Source organism: Gallus gallus, chromosome 2 (assembly GCF_016699485.2).
Source record: "Gallus gallus isolate bGalGal1 chromosome 2, bGalGal1.mat.broiler.GRCg7b, whole genome shotgun sequence".
Taxonomy (NCBI): domain Eukaryota; kingdom Metazoa; phylum Chordata; class Aves; order Galliformes; family Phasianidae; genus Gallus; species Gallus gallus.
In genome coordinates, this window is record NC_052533.1 from 54,531,559 (window position 1) to 54,551,988 (window position 20,430).

At 39.1% G+C, this 20,430-nt stretch overlaps 1 protein-coding gene across 4 annotated transcripts in view; it reads left to right on the forward strand.

The window, feature by feature from the left end:
* ADCY1 (adenylate cyclase 1) overlaps nucleotides 1-20,430 on the forward strand; it is a 192,526-nt gene that overhangs the window by 148,331 nt on the left and 23,765 nt on the right. For 3 of the 4 annotated variants that reach the window (XR_003073678.3, XR_003073677.3, XM_418883.8), the window contains exons 12-17: nucleotides 56-145; nucleotides 2,824-3,080; nucleotides 4,726-4,852; nucleotides 11,585-11,701; nucleotides 14,179-14,325; nucleotides 14,717-14,815. Coding sequence is in view for 1 of the 4 variants with exons in the window: in XM_418883.8 (XP_418883.4) it covers nucleotides 56-145; nucleotides 2,824-3,080; nucleotides 4,726-4,852; nucleotides 11,585-11,701; nucleotides 14,179-14,325; nucleotides 14,717-14,815 (837 nt within the window). In the remaining 3 variants the exon portion in view is untranslated. Of the gene's footprint in view, nucleotides 1-55; nucleotides 146-2,823; nucleotides 3,081-4,725; nucleotides 4,853-11,584; nucleotides 11,702-14,178; nucleotides 14,326-14,697; nucleotides 14,816-20,430 lie in introns of all 4 variants that reach the window. The other variant, XR_003073679.3, reaches the window with a different exon arrangement.

A 20,430-nucleotide genomic window follows, 5' to 3' on the forward strand; every position in this document is an offset into this window, starting at 1 on the left:
CTTCACTTTGTAAACTATTCCTAAAATATGTATTAATCTTTTTTCTCTTCCTTAGTGTTTTCCAGGGTGCCTAACAATACAGATTCGTACCATTTTGTGTATATTTATTGTGATCTTAATATACTCTGTGGCTCAAGGATGTGTGGTGAGTATTTAAATCAAGTTATGTTTTCTGTTAAAGAACAATCTTTTACAGATACCATTGAGCATGTACAATGATTAATTCCTACTCTTTTAATTATTGTTGCTTGCACAGCAAATTTCTTCAAAACTATAGAACTTTGTTATAGTTTGAACTTTCACAGTCTTCAATCAGAGTGTTGAGTTAGGAAAGGTAAAGTTACTAGCATATTATGTGGATAATACATAGACAAAACCTATAGAAATTTTTATACCTAAAGATAATATCACATAGTCTGCAGTTGCCATGTTCTTTACGGGAAAACCATTTTTAAATGTTAAATTTGGTTAATACTTTAATGGCTAATATAGTGTGACAAGGAATGTATGATCACAAGATTAATTCTGTGTGACAACTAATAGAAAATATTTCTGCATAGTAACAGAGATATTTTATGTCTAGACAGATCAGAAAAGATAAGAAAATCTTAAAAATCTGGATGGTATAGAGTAAGAAGAGGTTTTTACACTGTACTTGTTATACAGTCCACTTGCATCTATTGTCTGAGAAGCTGATGTGAAGTACTTGCTCAGTATTTCTGAAAAACTGAGCTTCTTTAACAGCTAGTTCTACATGATGAATGCCTAAATATTTGGCATGCAGCTGGTTTGTTGAATTCTCAGCACTCAAATTCAGCATTTTGTCTATGAATGAATTAAATATTCTTGGGTACCCAAAGGAAAGAATCCACACAAAAATAGCATGCTAAACAGAATTGGAACTTCTGAGGAAGCAGTTGTCTCAAACCATGCTTCTCTGTGAGATGCAAGCAATGTGCTCTGAGCAATAAGAAGACAGTGGTTTCCTGAAAAATTCACAACACTGACTGTGATGCCACACTCATTATGTTGTAGTTTATGTATTCACTGGTCCCTGGATGTGCCCTGGGAAAATCTATCAAGTTGAATTGAATAGGCAGAGGATCCCTTGTCCTGATCCAATGCCCTGAGAGGTACAAAGAATTCCTTATATTCAGACAATTCTTGGATTTCCTGAACATCATCTGTGTAAGAGCACACAGATTCCTAATATGCCTATAAGCCTAAGTAGATAAGCAGTGCTTCCAGGCTAGCTAGCCTCTCAGCAACACTTTTGTACATCTCACTTTTAGATTTAGATGAACATTATGACAGCTGGAACTTTTGTTGATCATCCCCTACATACTTGATGCTTACTTGACCAAGCCTACAGACAGTGAAAATAAAATGCTGAACTAGTAAATGCTGAGGATAATCTTGAACTTCAGCAGAAGACAGATTGGAATTTAGTTCTGGCATCCAATAAGGATCATCCAACATTACAACTTAAAATAGGCCATAAATATACTTTTCTCCTTTACTGGGAGAGGGGGAAAAAAAGCATTTACCTATTGAAATACTTAGGAGAAGTGTTTGGTCAGTAGAAAACACTAGGTGTTGAGATTTTACTTAGTTACACAACAGATACATTTTTCCTGGAAGAATTGCACATCATTTATAAAGTCCTCATGCATGCTTTTATTTTTTTTCAGATGAGTGCAGTACAAAGAGTATTTTTAAGGACATTAAACAAAATCACACTGAATTGATTTTTCACCTCAGCCTTTACAATTTCATTTCATAATGTTAACCAGTATTTTAACTCACATTTAATCTGCTGTGTCTCATCTATTTGAATTACTACAAAGTCCTCTATATTCATTGATCACCTTTCAGATTGTCAGTTATTTTACAGCATGCTATAAAATTTCATTCTTGGTGGTTGGGATAAAATAAAAAGGTCTAATAACACACTTCAAAAAAGAAGCTTAAGTAGAGAGCAGGGCTTATGTAGCAATTCCTGTTAAAATTAATTTCACACTACAGTCCCACTCTCCTCATTTATATTAACTCTAATCCTCTCCCTTAGTAAAGTGTGAAGGTTGGAGTGCAGTTAAAACTGCACTGCAGCTGTTTGCCACTGATTCCTCCTTTCCTTGTCTAACAGGTCTGAGATCTATATATGACATTGCCTTTGCAAGAATCTGATTAAAAATTGTCATATTTCCAGTGTGAAATGTATCAGAAGTTGTTTTATTTATTTATTTATTTTTAATATCCCATTCTAGAGAAGAAATTTGTCAAAGTTAACTAAGTGGAATAGAAAATTAAAGACTAGATATGGTATTTGAATCATATGTGATAAATGAATTATTTCTGAAATATGTTATCCATGCCTACCTTTTCAAACAAAAATCTTTTATTTTATATTTGATTAATTGAAGTTGATACAGCTTACACAGTCTACAAAGCAAACACATTTATTTCTGGGCTGTATGCAAGAACCTTTCTCATCCAAATAACAATATAAAATATTTTCTGAAGTTCATAAGTTTTTCTTGTTTACTTTGGGTTGCAAATATCTTGGTTTTGAGCACTGAAAGGGAAACTGCTCAAATAATTCCAAGTTTTAATTAGTTGGCCTTGTTGACAACTGGTGACCAAAACATGTATCCCATGTAAAACTAAGCATAGCATTCCAAGAATATCTTATTAGAGCAATTAATTGGCTGTGATCTCCATATCCATTTATCCCCAGTTAGAAATGAACTACAGTCAACCGCCACAACAGCTGCATTTCTGTTTATTTCACAGTTAACTTTCTCCTCTCTTCTCCTCTCCTAGGTTGGCTGCATGCCTTGGGTTTGGAATACCAATTCCAGCAGTTCGATAGTTATCATTTCTCCTGGTGGAACAAATAAAACAATGAATGAACTTCCATGTGATACAGCCCACTATGCTTTCCTTTCCTGTGTAGTGGGGACTCTCACCTTGGCAATATTTCTACGCGTATCTTCCTTGCCAAAAATTATACTGCTGCTTTTTGTTACTATTTTGTACATAGTTGTTCTGGAACTCAGTGGTTACAGAAAAGCAGTGGGGTAGGTGTCTTGCAAAGTGAAAACAGTGGTGTTTCTTTATAGATGGTCACTACATTTACTATTCATCTGTGAATCACAGAATCATGGGGGTTGGAAGGGATCTCTGCAGATCATCTAGTCCAAATCCTCTGCTAAAGGAAGTTCGCTACGGTAGGTTGCACGGGAAAGCATCCAGGCAGGCTTTGAGTATCTCCAGAGGAGATTCCACAACTTCTCTGGGCAGCTTGTTCCAGTGTTCTGCCACTCTCAAAGCAAAGAAAATTCTCTTTACGTTCAGATGGAATTTCCTGTGTTCCAGTTTGTGTCCATTGCCCCTTGTCCTGTCACTGGGCAAATGGTAGAGAGCCTGGCCCCATCCCCTTGCCACCCATCCTTTAGACATTAGTAAGTGTAGATAAGATCCCCCCTCAGTCTTCTCTTCTCCAGACAATCAGTCCCAGGTCCCTCAGCCTTTCCTGATAGGGAAGATGCTCCAGGCCCCAGTCATTTTTGTAATCCTCCACTGGACTCTCTCCAGTAGTTCCCTGTCTTTCTTGAACTGAGGAGTTCAAAACTGGACACAGTATTCAAGATGTGGCCTCATCAGGGCAGAGTAGAGGGGAAGGGTATCCTCCCTTTATGCTTATTTTAATCTACCTTTAGGCCACAAGGGCACACTGCTGGCTCATGGTCAACCTGTTGCCCACTAGGACACCTAGGTTCTCTGCAGAGTTCCTTTCCAGCAAATCAGCCCCTAACCTGTACTGGTGCATACAGTTATTCCTCCCTAAGGGTAGGACTCTACACTTGCCCTTGTTGAACCTCATTAGGTAACTGCCTTCTAGCATTCGAGTGCTGCTCAAGGTTGTATCCTTTGCAGAATGTGAGAAATATTGTTGGATCTAATAATATTGAATCAGCTTTTGGGAATTGTCCTATTATTCTAAAGTTTCATGCTAATATACTTCATCTGACCATACTGCAGTCTAATTGCAAGATGAAATATAAAAAAATTGTTAAAGTCTTCACTTCTGTATTTCAGCAACCCTCAACCAATTCTAATTTCATTTAAACTTTTAAATTTTTGAGAGGTTTTATATTTTCTCAATAAAAGTATGCACACGTGTAAAGCAAACAAAGGTGATGACAGAACCTTTATGTGAGATACAGGCGCTAAAGAACAAGATATCAAAATTAACTCACCCCTCTCAGCAAGAGTTTGGAAAAAAGGGTGAGCTGAGGAATGCAGCCTTCTCTGGTTCGAACTCTGGCACATTAGGGAAGGAGGGGGGCAAACCAAGCAGGCTCTGAGTGCATACGTGCTCCCAGAAGCACAGCCAGAAGCACCACTGAGAGTGAGAGAGAGGAAGGGTGGATGTAGGCTCCCCCCCAGGCACTCAGGTGTTCACATGCTGGTTCAGTCTGTGACCTGGCAATTCCACTACAACACATTACAATAATGAATATAATTATAAAATTCTCAATAACCTGAATGTCAATGAGATGCAGTCATAGTACTGTCACCTACCTCCCATCCAGTATGAGCCACTTTGGAAAAGGCTGGTGATTAGGGGACACCCACAGATTCCAAATTAAAGATTTTATATTAAAAATATAGTGTTTAGAGAACCTGGAATAACCTTTTTACTTTTACTTTATTTTTAAGGGGTGGATCCTTTTATATGCGAGGCTATGAACCAACACTAGCTATTTTGCTATTTTCTTGTGCTTTGGCACTGCATTCGAGACAGGTGGACTTGAAGCTACGTCTGGACTACCTCTGGGCTGTGCAGGTAAGTCATAGGACTTCCTAGTATTTATGTACGCAGAAAGTGCATACCTGAATTTATGAAACTGCTTACAAGTACTGTCAAAACAAATTAGTGTGACCAATACATTCTCAAAATTAACAGCACATCATTGATGAAGTAATGTGTTTATATCTTAGGTACATTATGAATAGAGAGAATTTCAAAGCTGGGAAGTTGACATTACCACTATAAACTTGAGATAAGGAAATTAAATGCCTGGGGTTTGTTGTTGTTGTTTGTTTTTGGGTTTGGGGTTTTTTTCTTATAATAGTGCAAAAAGAATTTGATGTTCAGGTAAAGTGAAAAGAAGTAAAAAAGAAACAAACAAAAACACCCACAAAAAAACGAACCTGATAAAAGGATATGTACTTACACTATGGAATGGAACTATGGAACTCTTTCCCAGCTTCTTTAGAATACCCCTTGAATTGACTATTGAATATTGGAAATTATAAATGTCTTGGTTTTTGAGCCAGCAGCCACTGCCTAAATATCGTGCTGGCAGCTTTCCTTAATGAGCCAACAGGAACAGGGGCAAAAAGATGAAGGTTGTATTGCTGTTTCGCTTTCTGAATAATATTTCCACCAGTAATGTAAATGCCTGTGATCCATGTTATGTTAATACTTCTTCTGCAGTCCCAAGTGCTCCTCCCCTTTCAGTGTCGGTTTTGCCTTGGAAAGAGTAATGCCTATACATCCTTTTATCTCAGAGAGTAGGCACTAAGATTTTAAGAGTCACAAAAGGGGAAAATATTTCACTTGCCCTGAAGGGCAGAAAACTAGAAGATGAGAGAAAGGTCCAAAAAATACTAGTTATTGGTTCGCTTTCCTCCCTTCAGAGCCATGAAATGGGACAGTTTTAAAGTACTCATTGCTGAACAAGATCAAATCTTTTTAAAGCTCACCTTTACTCCTTATCTTTGTTTGCAAGGAACACAAGGAAAGACTGCAAGGAACAGAAAGATATAGATACCCAACTCTATGCATTAGTAGCAAAGAAGATACAATACAGTTCACACTGATAGCACATCCCTTTAAAGTTCCTAGCAGATCACTTAAAAGCCTAGATGATATTCACAAAGTTTACATGTTTAACATGTCTGTACAGTCTAAGTGCAGCCCATACAGAGACTGCAGCATGAGTACCAGCGGAATATATACATAGTAGAATTAATAGTGTGTGTGAACTAAGCTAATATACTTTGCTTTTTAACATGACTAAGTAGTTCCAAAGGGGCACTACACTAATTTCATGAATATACTTCTTCCAGATCTAAGATTAGGTCAGGCAGAGCTAGCTAAGCTTTTTCTTCTTATCACTGTGTTGCCCTACGTACATTCTACATAGACATTGCCTGTTCAAATGTCTCCTTGAATCTCTTTTCTTCATGAGAGAAGAAAAGCCATCATTTGCCTCTCATTTCTCCGAGAAGGAAACTGGAAGTGCAACAAGCTGGAGTGTCCATTCTCCATTAGTTGTTACATTATGATTATCTTTACTTCTGGTCATCAAAGGTTGAACAGAAGTTCACCAACAAGACCAGGGTAACAAAGTCATGCCTCAATGCTGATGTATTTATCCTTGTTCTGAACACTTTGTTGGTAGAAAACACTGTATGTAGTTGAAGAACATTCTCAATTGTATCATTCAAAATAAACAGTTCAGTCCATAACTGCTCAAAAATGACTGTCCACACATGTCCAGCTCAGAAAACAACAGCAAATGCTAATGACTGTGCAACACCACTGTTCAAGCAGTGCATCAGATGGACTACTTCATTTATCTACCCCTGCTTGATTGCTTTGACTTGGTCTTAATTCTCTACATCCTGGCCCATAGACATATTTTTCCTTAGGCTTTCATTCTGCCTTGTATGGTATTGAGAGCTTAACTGAGAAACCTTAAAGATTTTGAGGAAGAAGAAAAATCTTCTTTGAAAATTAGAGAAACTGATAGGCAAGCCAAAATGTAATTTAATTCAGGGCCTGAACTTACAAATCTCTTTGCTGCTGTCAAATTTGCCATATTCTAGAAAGTTATAAAAATGGAGTTGTAAGCTTAATTTGGATTAACATCTGGAAAAAGAATTTTTACTCCTACAGAATCATGGAATTATGCAATGGATTGGTTTGGAAGGGACCTTAAAGATCATTTAGTTCCTGCTGTGGACAGTGATGCCACCCACTAAATCAGGCACTAGATCAAGTTGCCCAGGAACCTGGCCTTGAATGGATGGAGAATCCAAAACTTGTCTGAGATACCTATACCGGAATGTCACCACCCTCTCAGTGAAAAATCTCCCCCTACAAAGGAGTCCCCCTGTAACCTTCTAACCAAGCTAACCAAGCCCAGCTCCTTCAACCTGGCTTTGCAGGAGAGGTGCTCCAGATCTCTCATCATTTTTATGGCCCTCCTCTGGATGCACTTTAATAGCTTCTCATCTTTCTTGTGCTAGGGACCCTGGGCCTAGATTCAGTACTCCAGATACGTCTCACAAGAGCAGAGTAAATAGGGGCAACCACCTCCCTCACCTTGCTGGTAACCCTTCTTTTGATGCAGCCCAAGATATAGTTGGCCTTCTGGGCTGCAGTGCTCACTAATGTCAAGCTTTTTTCCATCAGAACCTTCAAGCTGTTTTCCCCAGGGCTGCTCTCAGTTAGTTATTCTCCCAGTCTGTACACATACCTGGGGACTGCCTTGTTGAATCTCATCAGTTTCATGCAGGCTCACCTTTCAAGCCTATTCATGTCTCTTTGGATGGCATCCTTTTCTGCTATTGTATCAACTGAACCACTTACCTTGGTGTTGCCTGCAAACTTGCTGAGGATGTACTCAGTCCCACTGTCTATGTCATTGATGTACCGCTGGAGGACACCACTAGTCACCAGACTCCACCTGGACAAATAGCTGCTGACCTCAACTCTCTGACTGTGAACATTCAGCCAGTTCTTTACCCATCAATAGTCCAGCCTTCAAATCCATATTGCTCTAATTTAAAGATAAGGATGTGGTGTGGGACCATATCAAAGGCTTCACATAATTCTGGGTAGATGACATCAGATCTCCTTCCTTTGTCCACTGATGCCGTCAATCCATCAAAGAAGGCCACCAGATCGTTCAGGCACGATTTGCCCTTGATAAAGCTGTGCTGGCTGTCTCAGATCATCTCCCCATCTTGCATGTGCCTTCCTTTCAGCATGATCTGTTCCATGATCTTTTCAGGCATAGATGTGCAACTCACTAGCCTGTAGTTCCCCAGGTATTCCTTTCTCCCTGTCTTAAAAATGGGAGTGATGACTTCCTTTTTCCAGGCACTGGGAACTTCACCTGACATCCGTGACTGATATGATATGATGTGATGGAGAGCAGCTTGGTAACCACACCATTCAGTTCCTTCAGGACCCTGGGGTGCATGCTGTCTGACTTTATAGGCTTGTACACATTCAGTCTCATGAAAAGTCTTGGACTTGCTCTTCTCTTACAATGGGACGGATATTGCCTAAATGCTCAAGGATGTGAGAGTGATGTGTAAAGCCTGGCTGCCATTGAAGACTAAGGCAAAGGACTTGTTGAGTACTTCAGCCTTCTCCACATTTGTTGAAGCTAGTTCTCCTTTCTCATTTATCAGAGGGGGTACATTCTGCTTGCCTTGCATCTTCTGTACCTTCAGAATCCATTCTTTTTGCATCTCTTGCCAAATTCAATTCTATCTATGCCTTGCCTTTCCTGATACGATCTCTGCGTGTCCAGACAGCATCCCTGTATTTTTCCCTGGCTTCCACTGTCTATACACTTTCTTCTTTTCCCTCAGTTTGACCAGTAAGCCCTTGCTCAACCATGCAAGTCTCCTGCCTCCTTTGCTTGATTTCTTATGGCGGGGGATGGGGTGCTCTTGTGCAACCCGTCCATTTGGTTTAATTTTTAAGAAAATTAAATTCCAATAGATTACACAGTGTAAGAGGCCATCACACATTTTTATCAACTTCAATAAGGCAGAGACAGAGTTACATCTCCAAAACTCGAGAAGGATATTTTAATAAAACCTTTTTAAAATTAAGCAGCACAAATATTGCCAGGAAAAGAACTGACACACAGGAAATAGATATTTGCCTAGAATAAAATTTTCAAGTATATTTCTTGCAGAGACTAAATGCTATGTAATATTTAGTGATATTTACCTCTGAAATAAGTTGATTCTTATTACATAAATTAGAGGAGAAGCTGAGGATTTATTTCAAAATTGAATGATTCATGAAGTTACATTTATAAAACCAGTACTCTTTCAACATTCTTTCTACTTTTAAAGAAATTTTTAAACTTGACTTGAACAAGTGAATTTTTAAACGTGACACTTGAACAAGAATTGATAGTGAAAAAACAATGCGGACTTTGTAATAGACATGGAGAACAAATTCTATATACAAAGGGAAATCAATAAAGGCTAGAGCAGATTCTTAGTTGTTTTATGTTACTGTAATTTCTCTGAGAATTTTACCTGCCAGTCTTTTGCTGCTGTAACTTGATGGAAAAAAATCATACTGGAATTACTGCAGAAGAATTGTGTTATGATTCTTTAAGTGTGACTGAAGTAAAGAAAAAGTTGTGATTTCATTACAATTTCATTACGATTTGTGATTGTAAAATGACACTATTGTTTGCTTTAAATACTGATCATTCTCCAGGCTTCCCTATTTTGAAAGTTGGATCAAATACCCTTGTCATTCTCTTCACTTATCTGAAAAGAAGTAATTGAACACCAAGGCCAATATCATACAATCACAGAATCATAGAATCATTTGAGTTGAAAGGGACCTTTAAGATCACCTGATTCCAACCCCCTGCAATAGGCAGGGACACCTCCCTCTAGACCAGGTTGCTCAAAGCCCCATCCTGCCTGGACTTGAATGCATCCAGGAAGATGGCATTTGCAACCTCTCTGAGCAACCTGTCCCAGTGTCTCACCACCCTCACAGTAAAGAATGTCTTCCTAATATCTAATCTAAACCTACCCTCTTTCAGTTTAAAGCTGTTTCCCCTTGTCCTGTTGCTACCTGCCCTTATAAAAAGTTCTTCCCCAGCTTTCCTGTAGGCCTCCTTCAGGTACTGAAAATCTGCGATAAGGTCCCCCTGGAGCCTTCTCTTCTCTAAGCTGAAGAGCCCAATCTCTCTCAGCCTGTCATCTTAGGGGAAGTGCTCCAGCCCTCTGATCATCTTCATGGCCTCTGGACTTGCTCTAACAGCTCGATGTCCCCCTTGTGTTGGGGGCCCCAGAACTGGATGCATTACTCCAAGTGGGGTCTCACCAGAGCAGAGCAGAGCAGAGGATCAGAATGACCTCCCTTGGCCTGTGGCCACGCTTCTCTTGATGCAACCCAGTATATGGTTGGCTTTCTGGACTGCAAACATACACTGCTGGCTCAAGTTGAGTCTTTCATGAACCGACACCCTCAAATCCTTCTCCACTCAGACACTGAGTCGTTGACTACAACTCTCTGAGTGCAACCATCCAGACAACTCCTTATCAAGAGGGTGGTCCATCCATCAGATAGATTTTTCTCCAATTTGGTGACCAGAATGTCATACGGGACAGCATCAAACACTTTGCACAAGTCCAGGGAGATGATGTCAGTTGCTTTTCCTTTATCCCTTGACATTGTAACTCCATCATAAATGGCCACCAAGTTTGTCCGGCCTGACTTGCCCTTGGTGAAGGTATGTTGGTTACCACCCATCACCTCATCTTTATTTTCCACTTGCCCTAGTAGGGACTCATGAAAGATCTGCTCCATGATCTTCCCAGACACAGAGGTGAGACAGACTGGCTTGTAATTCCCTGGATCTCCTTTCTTTCCTTTCTTGAAAAGGGGGTTTATGTTTCCTCTCTTTCCAATCAGTGGGAACTTCACCAGACTGCCATGACCTTTCAGATACAATGGATAGTGTCTTAGCAACTTCATCTTAGCAACATTCAGTTCCCTCAGAATCTGTGGATGAATCTTGTTGGGTCCATGGATTTGTGCACCTTCAGGTTCTTTAGATGATCTTGAACCTGATCTTCACTTACAGCAGGCAGATCTTCCTTATTCTCATTCTTACCTTTCCCTTCTGCAACTTGGGCTGTGTGGCTAGAGTTCTTGCCACTGAAGAGTGAGGCAAAGAAGTCATTGAGTAGTTCAGCTTTCTCCGTATCCCTTATGACCAGGTCTCCAGTTTCCTTCCAGAGAGGGCCCACATCTTCCCTGGTCTTCCTTTAATCACTGATATACCTGTAGAATTTCTTCTTGTTCCCCTTTATGTCCATGGCTAGATTTAACTGTGTCTGAATTTTAGCTTTCCTAGCCTGATCCCTGGCTGCTTGGACAACTTCTTTGTAATCCTCCCAGGTAACTCATTCCTGCTTCCACTTCCTATAGACTTTCTTTTTGTGCTTCATTAAGTCCAGGAGCACCTTGTTAGTCCACAGAGGCCTCCTGGCATTCTTGCTTGCCTTCCTTTTTCTGTACCTTCTACAGCATGAGGAAACTTTTAGTAGCTGTTTATGAGTGCACACTTATAAGAGCAGAGGTCTACGTCAATGTCAATACAAATAATTATTCAAGCATTGAAAGCTTTTTTTGTTCAGTTTAATGTCTGTGGATGAACTACTCAGTGGTTTCAGCTAATTTCTGTTTTTTACATTTTGGAAAATTTTTTCTTTTCATCTGTCCCCACAGGCAGAAGAAGAGAGAGATGATATGGAGAGAGTCAAGCTGGATAATAAAAGAATTCTCTTCAACCTATTGCCAGCACATGTTGCACAGCATTTTCTTATGTCTAATCCAAGGAATATGGTAAATCAAGATAAACTTTAAATATAAGGTGCTGTTTGTGCTGTCTTTTGTAGCATGGTCACCTTTCAACTGTTTCTTTTCAAGAAAAGCTTCTATTTTTAAAATTTCATTCTAGACAAAAAAAAAATGGCTTTGTAAATACTTGCATGTGGGAATTTGTTCGGAATTATATCTTTCTCTGCAGTGTCCTTCTTCTCTGAAAAGCTGTAATAAAAAGGATAACGATATTTTGTATCATTCAACATCAGTGCAGCTGTAGAGTGACCTCATTGCAGCCTTCCAGTACCTAAAGGGTGCCTATAAACAGGAGGGGAGTCAACTCCTTGAAAGGGTAGATAATGGCAGGACAAGGGGAAATGGTTTTAAGATGAAGGAGGGAAGATTTAGGTTGGATATTAGGGGGGAAGTTCTTTACATAGAGAGCAGTGAGGTGCTAGAACAGGCTACCTAGAGAGGTTGTGGATGACCCATCCCTGGAGGTTTTCAAGGCCAGTTTGGATGGGGCCCTGTGCAGCCTGGTCTAGTATTAAATGTGGAGGTTGGTAGTCCTGCATGCAGCAGGGGGCTTGAAGCTTGATGATCCTTGAGGTCCCTTCCAACCCAAGCCATTCTGTGATTCTATGATTCCATGAATCTGCACGCAAATCACTGATTTCTTTTTGAACTGAGTTAGAGTACTCAGATTTATCACAGTATTTCATAACCTCAGTTTCAGAGCATGAAGCTTCTGTCTGAACCACTCTAATTCTGCAAATACACTGCTACTACCAAACCCAGCCTTTAAAGATAAAAATACTCTCTAAAAATAGAGAATTTTACACTCTTCAAAGTCTGTAATGATGAAATATGCTGGTCAAGGTCTCACAGGCCTTCCGGAGCAGCTGCAATATCTGCAGCAATGATGCAGCCATAATGGCTACAACACTTTTAAACTATGTGTCTCTGTGCTTTGGGGTTTGAAGCAATGTATGTAGATCACTCCAAAAGTAACGCCTCCTATTTGTTTTCAGGGAAACTACAGCAGATATGAAGAGCACAATAACACTACTTGAAAGAGCAAATTCTCAGCTACAGAACTTTATTTTTCAACAGTTTTATCATTAGCTATGTATTTTTGCCAATTATTAACAAGAGCTTGCATGCTACACTTGCAAAAATTTGCACCAGTGGAAATGACCCACTGTTTCACAGCTGCTACTAACAGCATCATTGCTAAGAAAAGGTTGCTCACACAGTCAATTTTTCATTGACTCAAATATGTGGAAATCAAAAGGTGCCAAATTCAGACTATACAGTAGTTCTGGTAGAGTCCAGTCAAGATTGGCAGTGTGCTCCATGGTCTTCAGACTGGGATGGAGCCTGGCATTACTGTGTTGCAAGAGAAAGGTTGTCTTCTTCTCTGGCCTTACTCTGGAAGTTCGAGCCTTCAGCTTAATTAGCATCATGTAAACAGTTCCCTGGTTTTAATCCACCAATTCATGCAGATAAGCTGATTGAGACGCTCTTCATTTCATGGTGTGAATGGCAGTTGTGCATGGCAACCCAGAACGTGGCTCGTCTTTCACATTGCTGTTGCCACTACTTCAACATACCATCAACTTTCTTGTACCAATATCCACCATTTGGTTTTCATAAGCATTCAGCGAGTGTTTATGTCAGTGGGTGCAATTTTTTCTACAAAGAGGAATTCATTTACATATCTTTGCTTCATATACACTTCCATATTAGATGCTATTTTGTCAGACTTTCCCTTTGTTTCCATCTGTCACATGATAAGAAAATTTAATGAAATGCTGGTGGGAAAGTTCAACCCTTACTGCCATACCACCAATGTCTGCCTCTGATGTCATGTGCCAACATAATAACATAGGAGGCATTACTTTCAGAGCAGCCTTTGTATTTGATCCAAACCACAAACCTGATTCTGCATTCTGATAGCTCTATGAATTCTCAAGCAGAAGCTTTCGTAGACAGCAAAATTATACTGTTAATTCTAAATACAGGAGTCTGCAATTCTGGGAAAGAGGTGAACAAGCAAGGCTGGTTTTGTGCTGCAGGGTAAAATTGTTCCTTCTCCTATTTTAGCTATAAAACAATATTAAGAAAATGCAGTGATATTTCCTGTACAACAAAAATTCTAAAACTGTTTAGACTTTTTTATTTATTTCCATCACTTCTTCCTTAAACAGGGGGAAAAAATAAAAGGAAAAAGAAAATGACTAAGTTGTTTTAAATAGGTTTAGTAGCTCAGATTTAAATTATATTTTGTTTTTTGTTGTTTGGTTTTTTTTGAGGGGAGAAACAATTTGCAATTATTTTTCAATAGGAATGGCTTTCTCTCTACAAAAATGATGGCTTTTGTTGTAGCTATCAAGGCAATTGCTTTTGCTGTTTGGCAGTAAAATACATATAATAATGACCATGCCTGTTTTAGATTAAACAATTTAAATAAAATTATGTCTATTCCTGTACTGCAGGACCTTTATTACCAGTCATATTCACAAGTGGGAGTGATGTTTGCTTCCATCCCAAATTTCAATGATTTCTACATCGAACTGGATGGCAATAATATGGGAGTGGAGTGTTTACGCCTGTTAAATGAAATTATTGCTGATTTTGATGAGGTAAGGTTTAAACACTCTGTCTTTCAAGCACATCAGATCCACAAAACTTTTGTCTGCAGAAGTTATTTGTAACAATTCAGTATACTTTGAGCTGCCTAATAAAACCGTACTGTTAACTTCTTATTGGATGATAATGTATGTCCGCAGGGCTTCCCTCTAAAGCTCCTGATTTGTACTCTTAAGTGCCCGAATCAGACATCAAAGTCCTCTAATGCAGGAAAAGTATTAAAATGCAAGTTAATCGTAGAATTTTTTTAATGACCTCAAAGTGAGCAAGCCTCAACTTATCAAACCTAGTATGGTTTAATTGGTTTGCATTTATTTTCTGATAACTATGGTTTCTTGCCTAAAATACTATGTAATATTTAACAGTTTTATGTTTTAAACAAAGCTTATGGACAAAGAATGTTATAAAGACATAGAAAAAATCAAGACAATTGGAAGTACATATATGGCAGCTGTGGGACTTGTACCTACTTCAGGAACTAAGGTAAGAAGATTTTATATCACAGTTATTGTGGTAGAACATTTTTCCTCCAATTTCCTAATGAACACCAGAAACACAACCAACGATTACAGATAACCTGTTTTACTTTGTTACAACAATTTAAATCTGAAATTCAAATACCAAGCTGAGAAAAGTATCTAAAAGCCTATAAAGAAACATGGCTACCCTAGCAGTTACTCATGTGGCATTGTTCGGATTTGAATTCTCTGCAAGTTGGTGTAAAAAGCTCCCATGTCAGAATGACAGGATTTTAAACTCAGCATCATAGATGTCCTTGTAGAATGCAGTGAGGAAGGAACTCTAAATGTAATGAATCACTGTAAAACTAACAAAAGATTGTTAAAATGTCATTATTTTTCTCCATTATTTTGAAATTTAGGAGCAAAATCCTATCACGTCCAGGAATATAGCGCTAGGTACATTATTATCCATCACCCTGATCCCTCCGAATTAGATATTCTTTGTCTCCACTGATAACATTTTTCTTATCCCTTTAATTACTTGGCAGTGAAAAAAAAATCAAAATCATTTCAGACCAATAGTACTGGATACAGTTATTCTTTAATTTCCTTAATCCCCTTGTGTGTATTTCTAAGCTTGATTTTGGGTTTGGGGACAGATATTTCCTAGATTTGCATGCAGCATCTGAAAAAGCAGAGAATCACCTGAGCAGAATACTGAATACATTGTATATTGTACAATGAGAATAAAAGTAACATGAAAGCAATCCATGCCCCCAGTCTTTCCAGACCTTTGTGAGATCTCACCTCTCTTCACTGAATCATAGAATGTCTTGAGTTGGAAGGGACCTTAAAGATTATCTAGTTCCAACCCTAACAGGCAGGGATACCTTTTGCTAGATGAGGTTCCCAAAGCCCCACCCAACTTGGCCTTCAACACTTCTGAGATCTACAGCTTCTCCAGGCAGTGTTCCAGTGCTTCACTACCCTCCTCATGAATAATTTCTTCCTTATATCTAACCTAAATCTACACTTTTTCAGTTTAAAACTATTGCCCCTTGTCCTGTCACTTCACTCTCTTACAGAGTCCATCCCTACCTTTTCTGTACACCACAGTTAGGTACTAGTAGGACACTAGAAAGTCTTCCTGGAATCTTCTCCACTTTGACCTAATACCAACTCAGCCTTTCTTCATGGGAGAGGTTCTCTAGCCCTCTGATCTTCTTCATGGCCCTCCTCAAGACTCACTCCAACAGGGGCATATCTTCCTTATGCAGGGGGCCCAGAGCTGAACACAATACTCCAGATGGGGTTTCAAGAGAGTGGACCAAACGGGAAGAATCATAGAATCATAGAATCGCTAAGGTTGGAAAAGACCCACAGGATCATCCTGTCCAACCATTCGTCCATCACCAATGGTTCTCGCTGAACCATGTCCCTCAACACAACATCCAAACGCTCTTTGAACACCACCAGGCTTGGTGACTCCACCATCTCTCTGGGCAGCCCATTCCAGTGCCTGACCACTCTTTCAGAGAAGTAGTATTTCCTAATGTCCAGCCTGAACCTTCCCTGGTGCAGCTTGAAGCCATTCCCTCTAGTCCTATCACTAGTCACCCGAGAGAAAAGGCTGACCCCCAGCTCACTACAACCTCCCTTCAGGTAGCTATAGAGAGCAATAAGGTCTCCCCTGAGCCTCCTCTCCTCTAGACTGAACAATCCCAGCTCTCTCAGCCGCTTCTCATAAGGCCTGTGCTTCAGACCCCTCACCAGCTTTGTTGCCCTCCTCTGGACACGCTCCAGGGCCTTGATGTCTTTCTTACAGTGAGGGACCCAAAACTGGACACAGTACTCCAGGTGCAGCCTCACCAGTGCTGACTACAGGGGGACAATTACTTCCCTGTTCCTGCTGGCAAAACTGTTTCTGATACAAGCCAGGATACCACTGGCCTTCTTGGCCACCTGGGCACACTGCTGGCTCATGTTCAGTCTAGCATCAGTCAACACCCCAGTCATCTCTCTTAACCTGCTATCTACATTTCTTTAGCTGTATTCCAGTATACAATTGGTTTTCTGGATTGTAAGTACAGACTGCCGCCTTGTTTTCAGTTTTTCGTCCACCAACACCCGCATATCCCTCTCTGCAGGGCTGCTCTCCATCCATTCGTCATCCAGCCTGTATTCATGCTTAGAATTCCCCTGAGACAAGTGCAGGATGTTGCACTTGGCCTTGTTGAACCTCTCAAGCTTGTCAATGTCCCTCTAGGTGACATGTGTCGATGACAACACTCATCTATAAACTTGATCTTGCATTTAATCCCACTGTCCATGTTGTCTACAAAGATATTAAATAATAGCAGTCTCAGTTCAGAACCCTGAAGTATCCCACTCATCACAGGTTTCCACTTAAATATTGAGCCATTGCCCACATTACAACCATACAGCCAAGTCCTTATCAACCAAGTGGTATATCCATCAAAGCCAGGTCTTTCCACTTTGGAGATAAGGATGCTGTGTGGAAGAATGTTGAATACTTTGCCCAAGTCCAAGTAGATATGTATGTTTGTTGTTGTATGCATGTATATGTGTTGTAGGAGTATACTCACACATATGATTTAGAATTGAAAAAACAAAAACAAAAACAAGAAGAGCCTGTGAACTTTCTAGGAACAATCAACTTTTTTAAGATGATAAAAAAAGAAGGATGCATTAAAATCAACTATTAGAATTACACTGGAGTATATCAAAAGCAGCCTACTTTCTGGTTGGTTGTTAGGGTGCATTTATTTAATTTTTTTTATTTTTAATCATTCCAAGAGTAGAAATCTAGACATTAAAAAGGTCTTTTTTACTGTTGTGTTTATGTTGAAAATGCTTGCCTCCTTCATCCTACAACAGGCGGAAAATCGATCCTTTGAATTTTGTTCACATGATCTGAGACAAACAGGCAAAAGCTTATTTGTGTGTCTACTATAAATGCTCTTTGAACTATAATCCTGAAAACAAGTGTGTTATTGCGTAACTTTGGCAGCATACGTACCAAACCCTACACATGTTTATCTTTAGTGCTTTATAGTTTCTAACTGAAGGGTCAACTGAGTTAGTCCAGTACAAAAGTTACTGCTTTGAGCTAATGATAGTAAAGCATTTTAAATCACAACAGAAAGCCTTGTACAGGACTCTGCCTTTTTTTTTTTCCTTTTTTTTTTCTGAAATCTTGGGGCAAATTTTGATCTTTTCTGTACAAGTAGAATTTTTATTTTACATTTCAGATGTCCCAAAATCTAAAGATCTTTTATGAACACAGACAATATTTTCAACTTTAAGTTTGGTTTTCATTCTTCTGTAATCTGTTCTTACTATCTGTGTGATGCAAGTGAGTAGAAATTGTTCACATCTTCTTGGCAGTTTCCTGCTAGATCTTCAGCATGCAGCCATTTCTTACAAGCACAATGATCATGGGTAGCTTCCTATGTCCAGATGATCACTTCCAGATGTCCACACAATCCCTTGTCTGCCCTACAGAGCCAGCTGTGTTCATGGGAAGTGATTCCAGGCACAGAAGTTCTTTGTCTCCCTTCTTGCAAATGGTGTCCCAAATTCGTAAGAAAATCTGCTGCAGCCTCTAGTTTTGTGCGCTAGTATTTGTACATGAGCACAAAGCAGTGATGTAGTTAACATGCTCTTAACTGAAAATACTTGCACAAATAAGAGCTCAGAACGCAGATGAAGTCAAATATTTAAATACCATATTTTAGAGGACCATTTTTCTGCAGGTTGGCTTTAGCAGGTACCATAGGAAATTCACTTTGCCTCTCTCAGGGTGGTTTTGTTATGATGATTTTTTCAGTAAACTGCTTGCCAGTTACGCTATCAGGGCAGCATACAAACCAAGTTCTTTGTAGATCTTTTGTGCAATATAGGTTCATCATTGTGTGCTTCTTTGGAAATTATATCTATGATTTCATCTCAACTCTGATTTCACGAGAGTTCTGAATTTGTGGTACTCCTCAGTGCAATTTTGAAAGAGTTTGGTGGTAATCCTTTTGGGAGACATTTGCCACTTACAGCTTATATTGTCATTTATGACCAGTCCTCTCTCCTGCAACCCTGAGAGGTATTGCAGGAAATCAAAGCATGCATCAGAAAGCAAGAAACTGGAAGGAAAATGAATATAAAGAAGATTAAATTATTAAATAAAGCTAGAGATCTTTTCGTCTTTCAGACATCCAATATTCTTCACCTTCTCTGTTGGAAGTTCAGTCATGAGATCTAACTTTAAATTTAATTCCTATTTTTCCTTTGTCTTGGTGAGGTTGGAAATGAGTAGAGCTAGCTGACATTGCAAGAAACAGGTAAAGGAACCCTAAAACCCAGGGCTTGCTCTGGACTGGCTTTCATCATTTTTTGTTAATCATTTTGCTCTATTTTGTAAACAATTTCTCAGTTGTATGAATGAACCCTTTCAAACTGAGCCCAAAGGAGGCACATAGCAACATGTTTCTCAGATTCTTCATCCACAGTCAATTTATAAAATCTAACCAATATGTCAAAAACCCAGTGAACTTTCATCTCATGCCAACTGCCATAGCTATGTTGTGCAACACCCTACTGAAGGTAGACAGCCACTGACCCTGAATTTCTTTCACCATATCCTACCTTTAGCCTACTTCCATTTTGCAAATGGGTTCAAGAATTCATACTTATTATTCAAATAACAGAACAATGTAAGAACAACAATACTAAGTCAGGTCAAATGTCCATTTTGGTAACCTATCTTAAATGCGCCAACAGTAGTTATTGGAGTTACAGGACAAATATGCAATCTCTGTTTCCACCTTCTAATCATATGCTGTTTAAGAAATTCTAGAACTATGGATAGTATCTTTTTACCAATTTGTAGCAATAATTTTTTCCATGAATTTGTATGTTTGAATTTAGTTAAAAATTTGAAATTTACAGTATCCTCTGATAATGAGTTCCACTATTTAATTAGACTGTAGGTGTAAAAAGTACTTATGTTTTGTTTTGTTTCATTTTTTTTTTCTTAATCATGGTACTTAATAGTTTCATTTGATCCCTTGTGGTTCGATTGCTGTAGTTCATTTAGGTATCTTTCATAAGAAGTCACTTCAGCTTGCCTGGAAAACAAACAAAAATTGTAGAGCAGTTTTGCATCTCACAGGACTAAACATAACAGGAATTTTGTCAGTGGGAACATCATGGAATCACAGAGCTGGAATCTAGCAAAGTCCCCAGAGGAAGAAAATACAGAAAATGTAGTTATTAATAACCATCAGGCAAAGTGGTTTTGTAAAAAAAAAACAGGTTATATTCTACTCGGTGCTCACAATTAATATCCACAGTAGAATTACTTTACCATGGGAACTTCACTTTCCATTCTTCCCAGAAATCAGAATGAGAGAGTGGGAAAAAAAAAGGGGAGAGGAGAGGAGAGGAGAGAAGAAGAAAAAGGATTCACTAACTGAGAAAAGGGTGTATATTCTGTAGTCACTGTCAGAAGTTCCTTTTCACCGAAGCAAAATGGGTTAGAATTCCCAAGCTTTCCACTCTGTCACTGTTTTTTACACACTGATGTTTCACGTGCCTATCAGTTCTATGTAAATCTAATGCTTA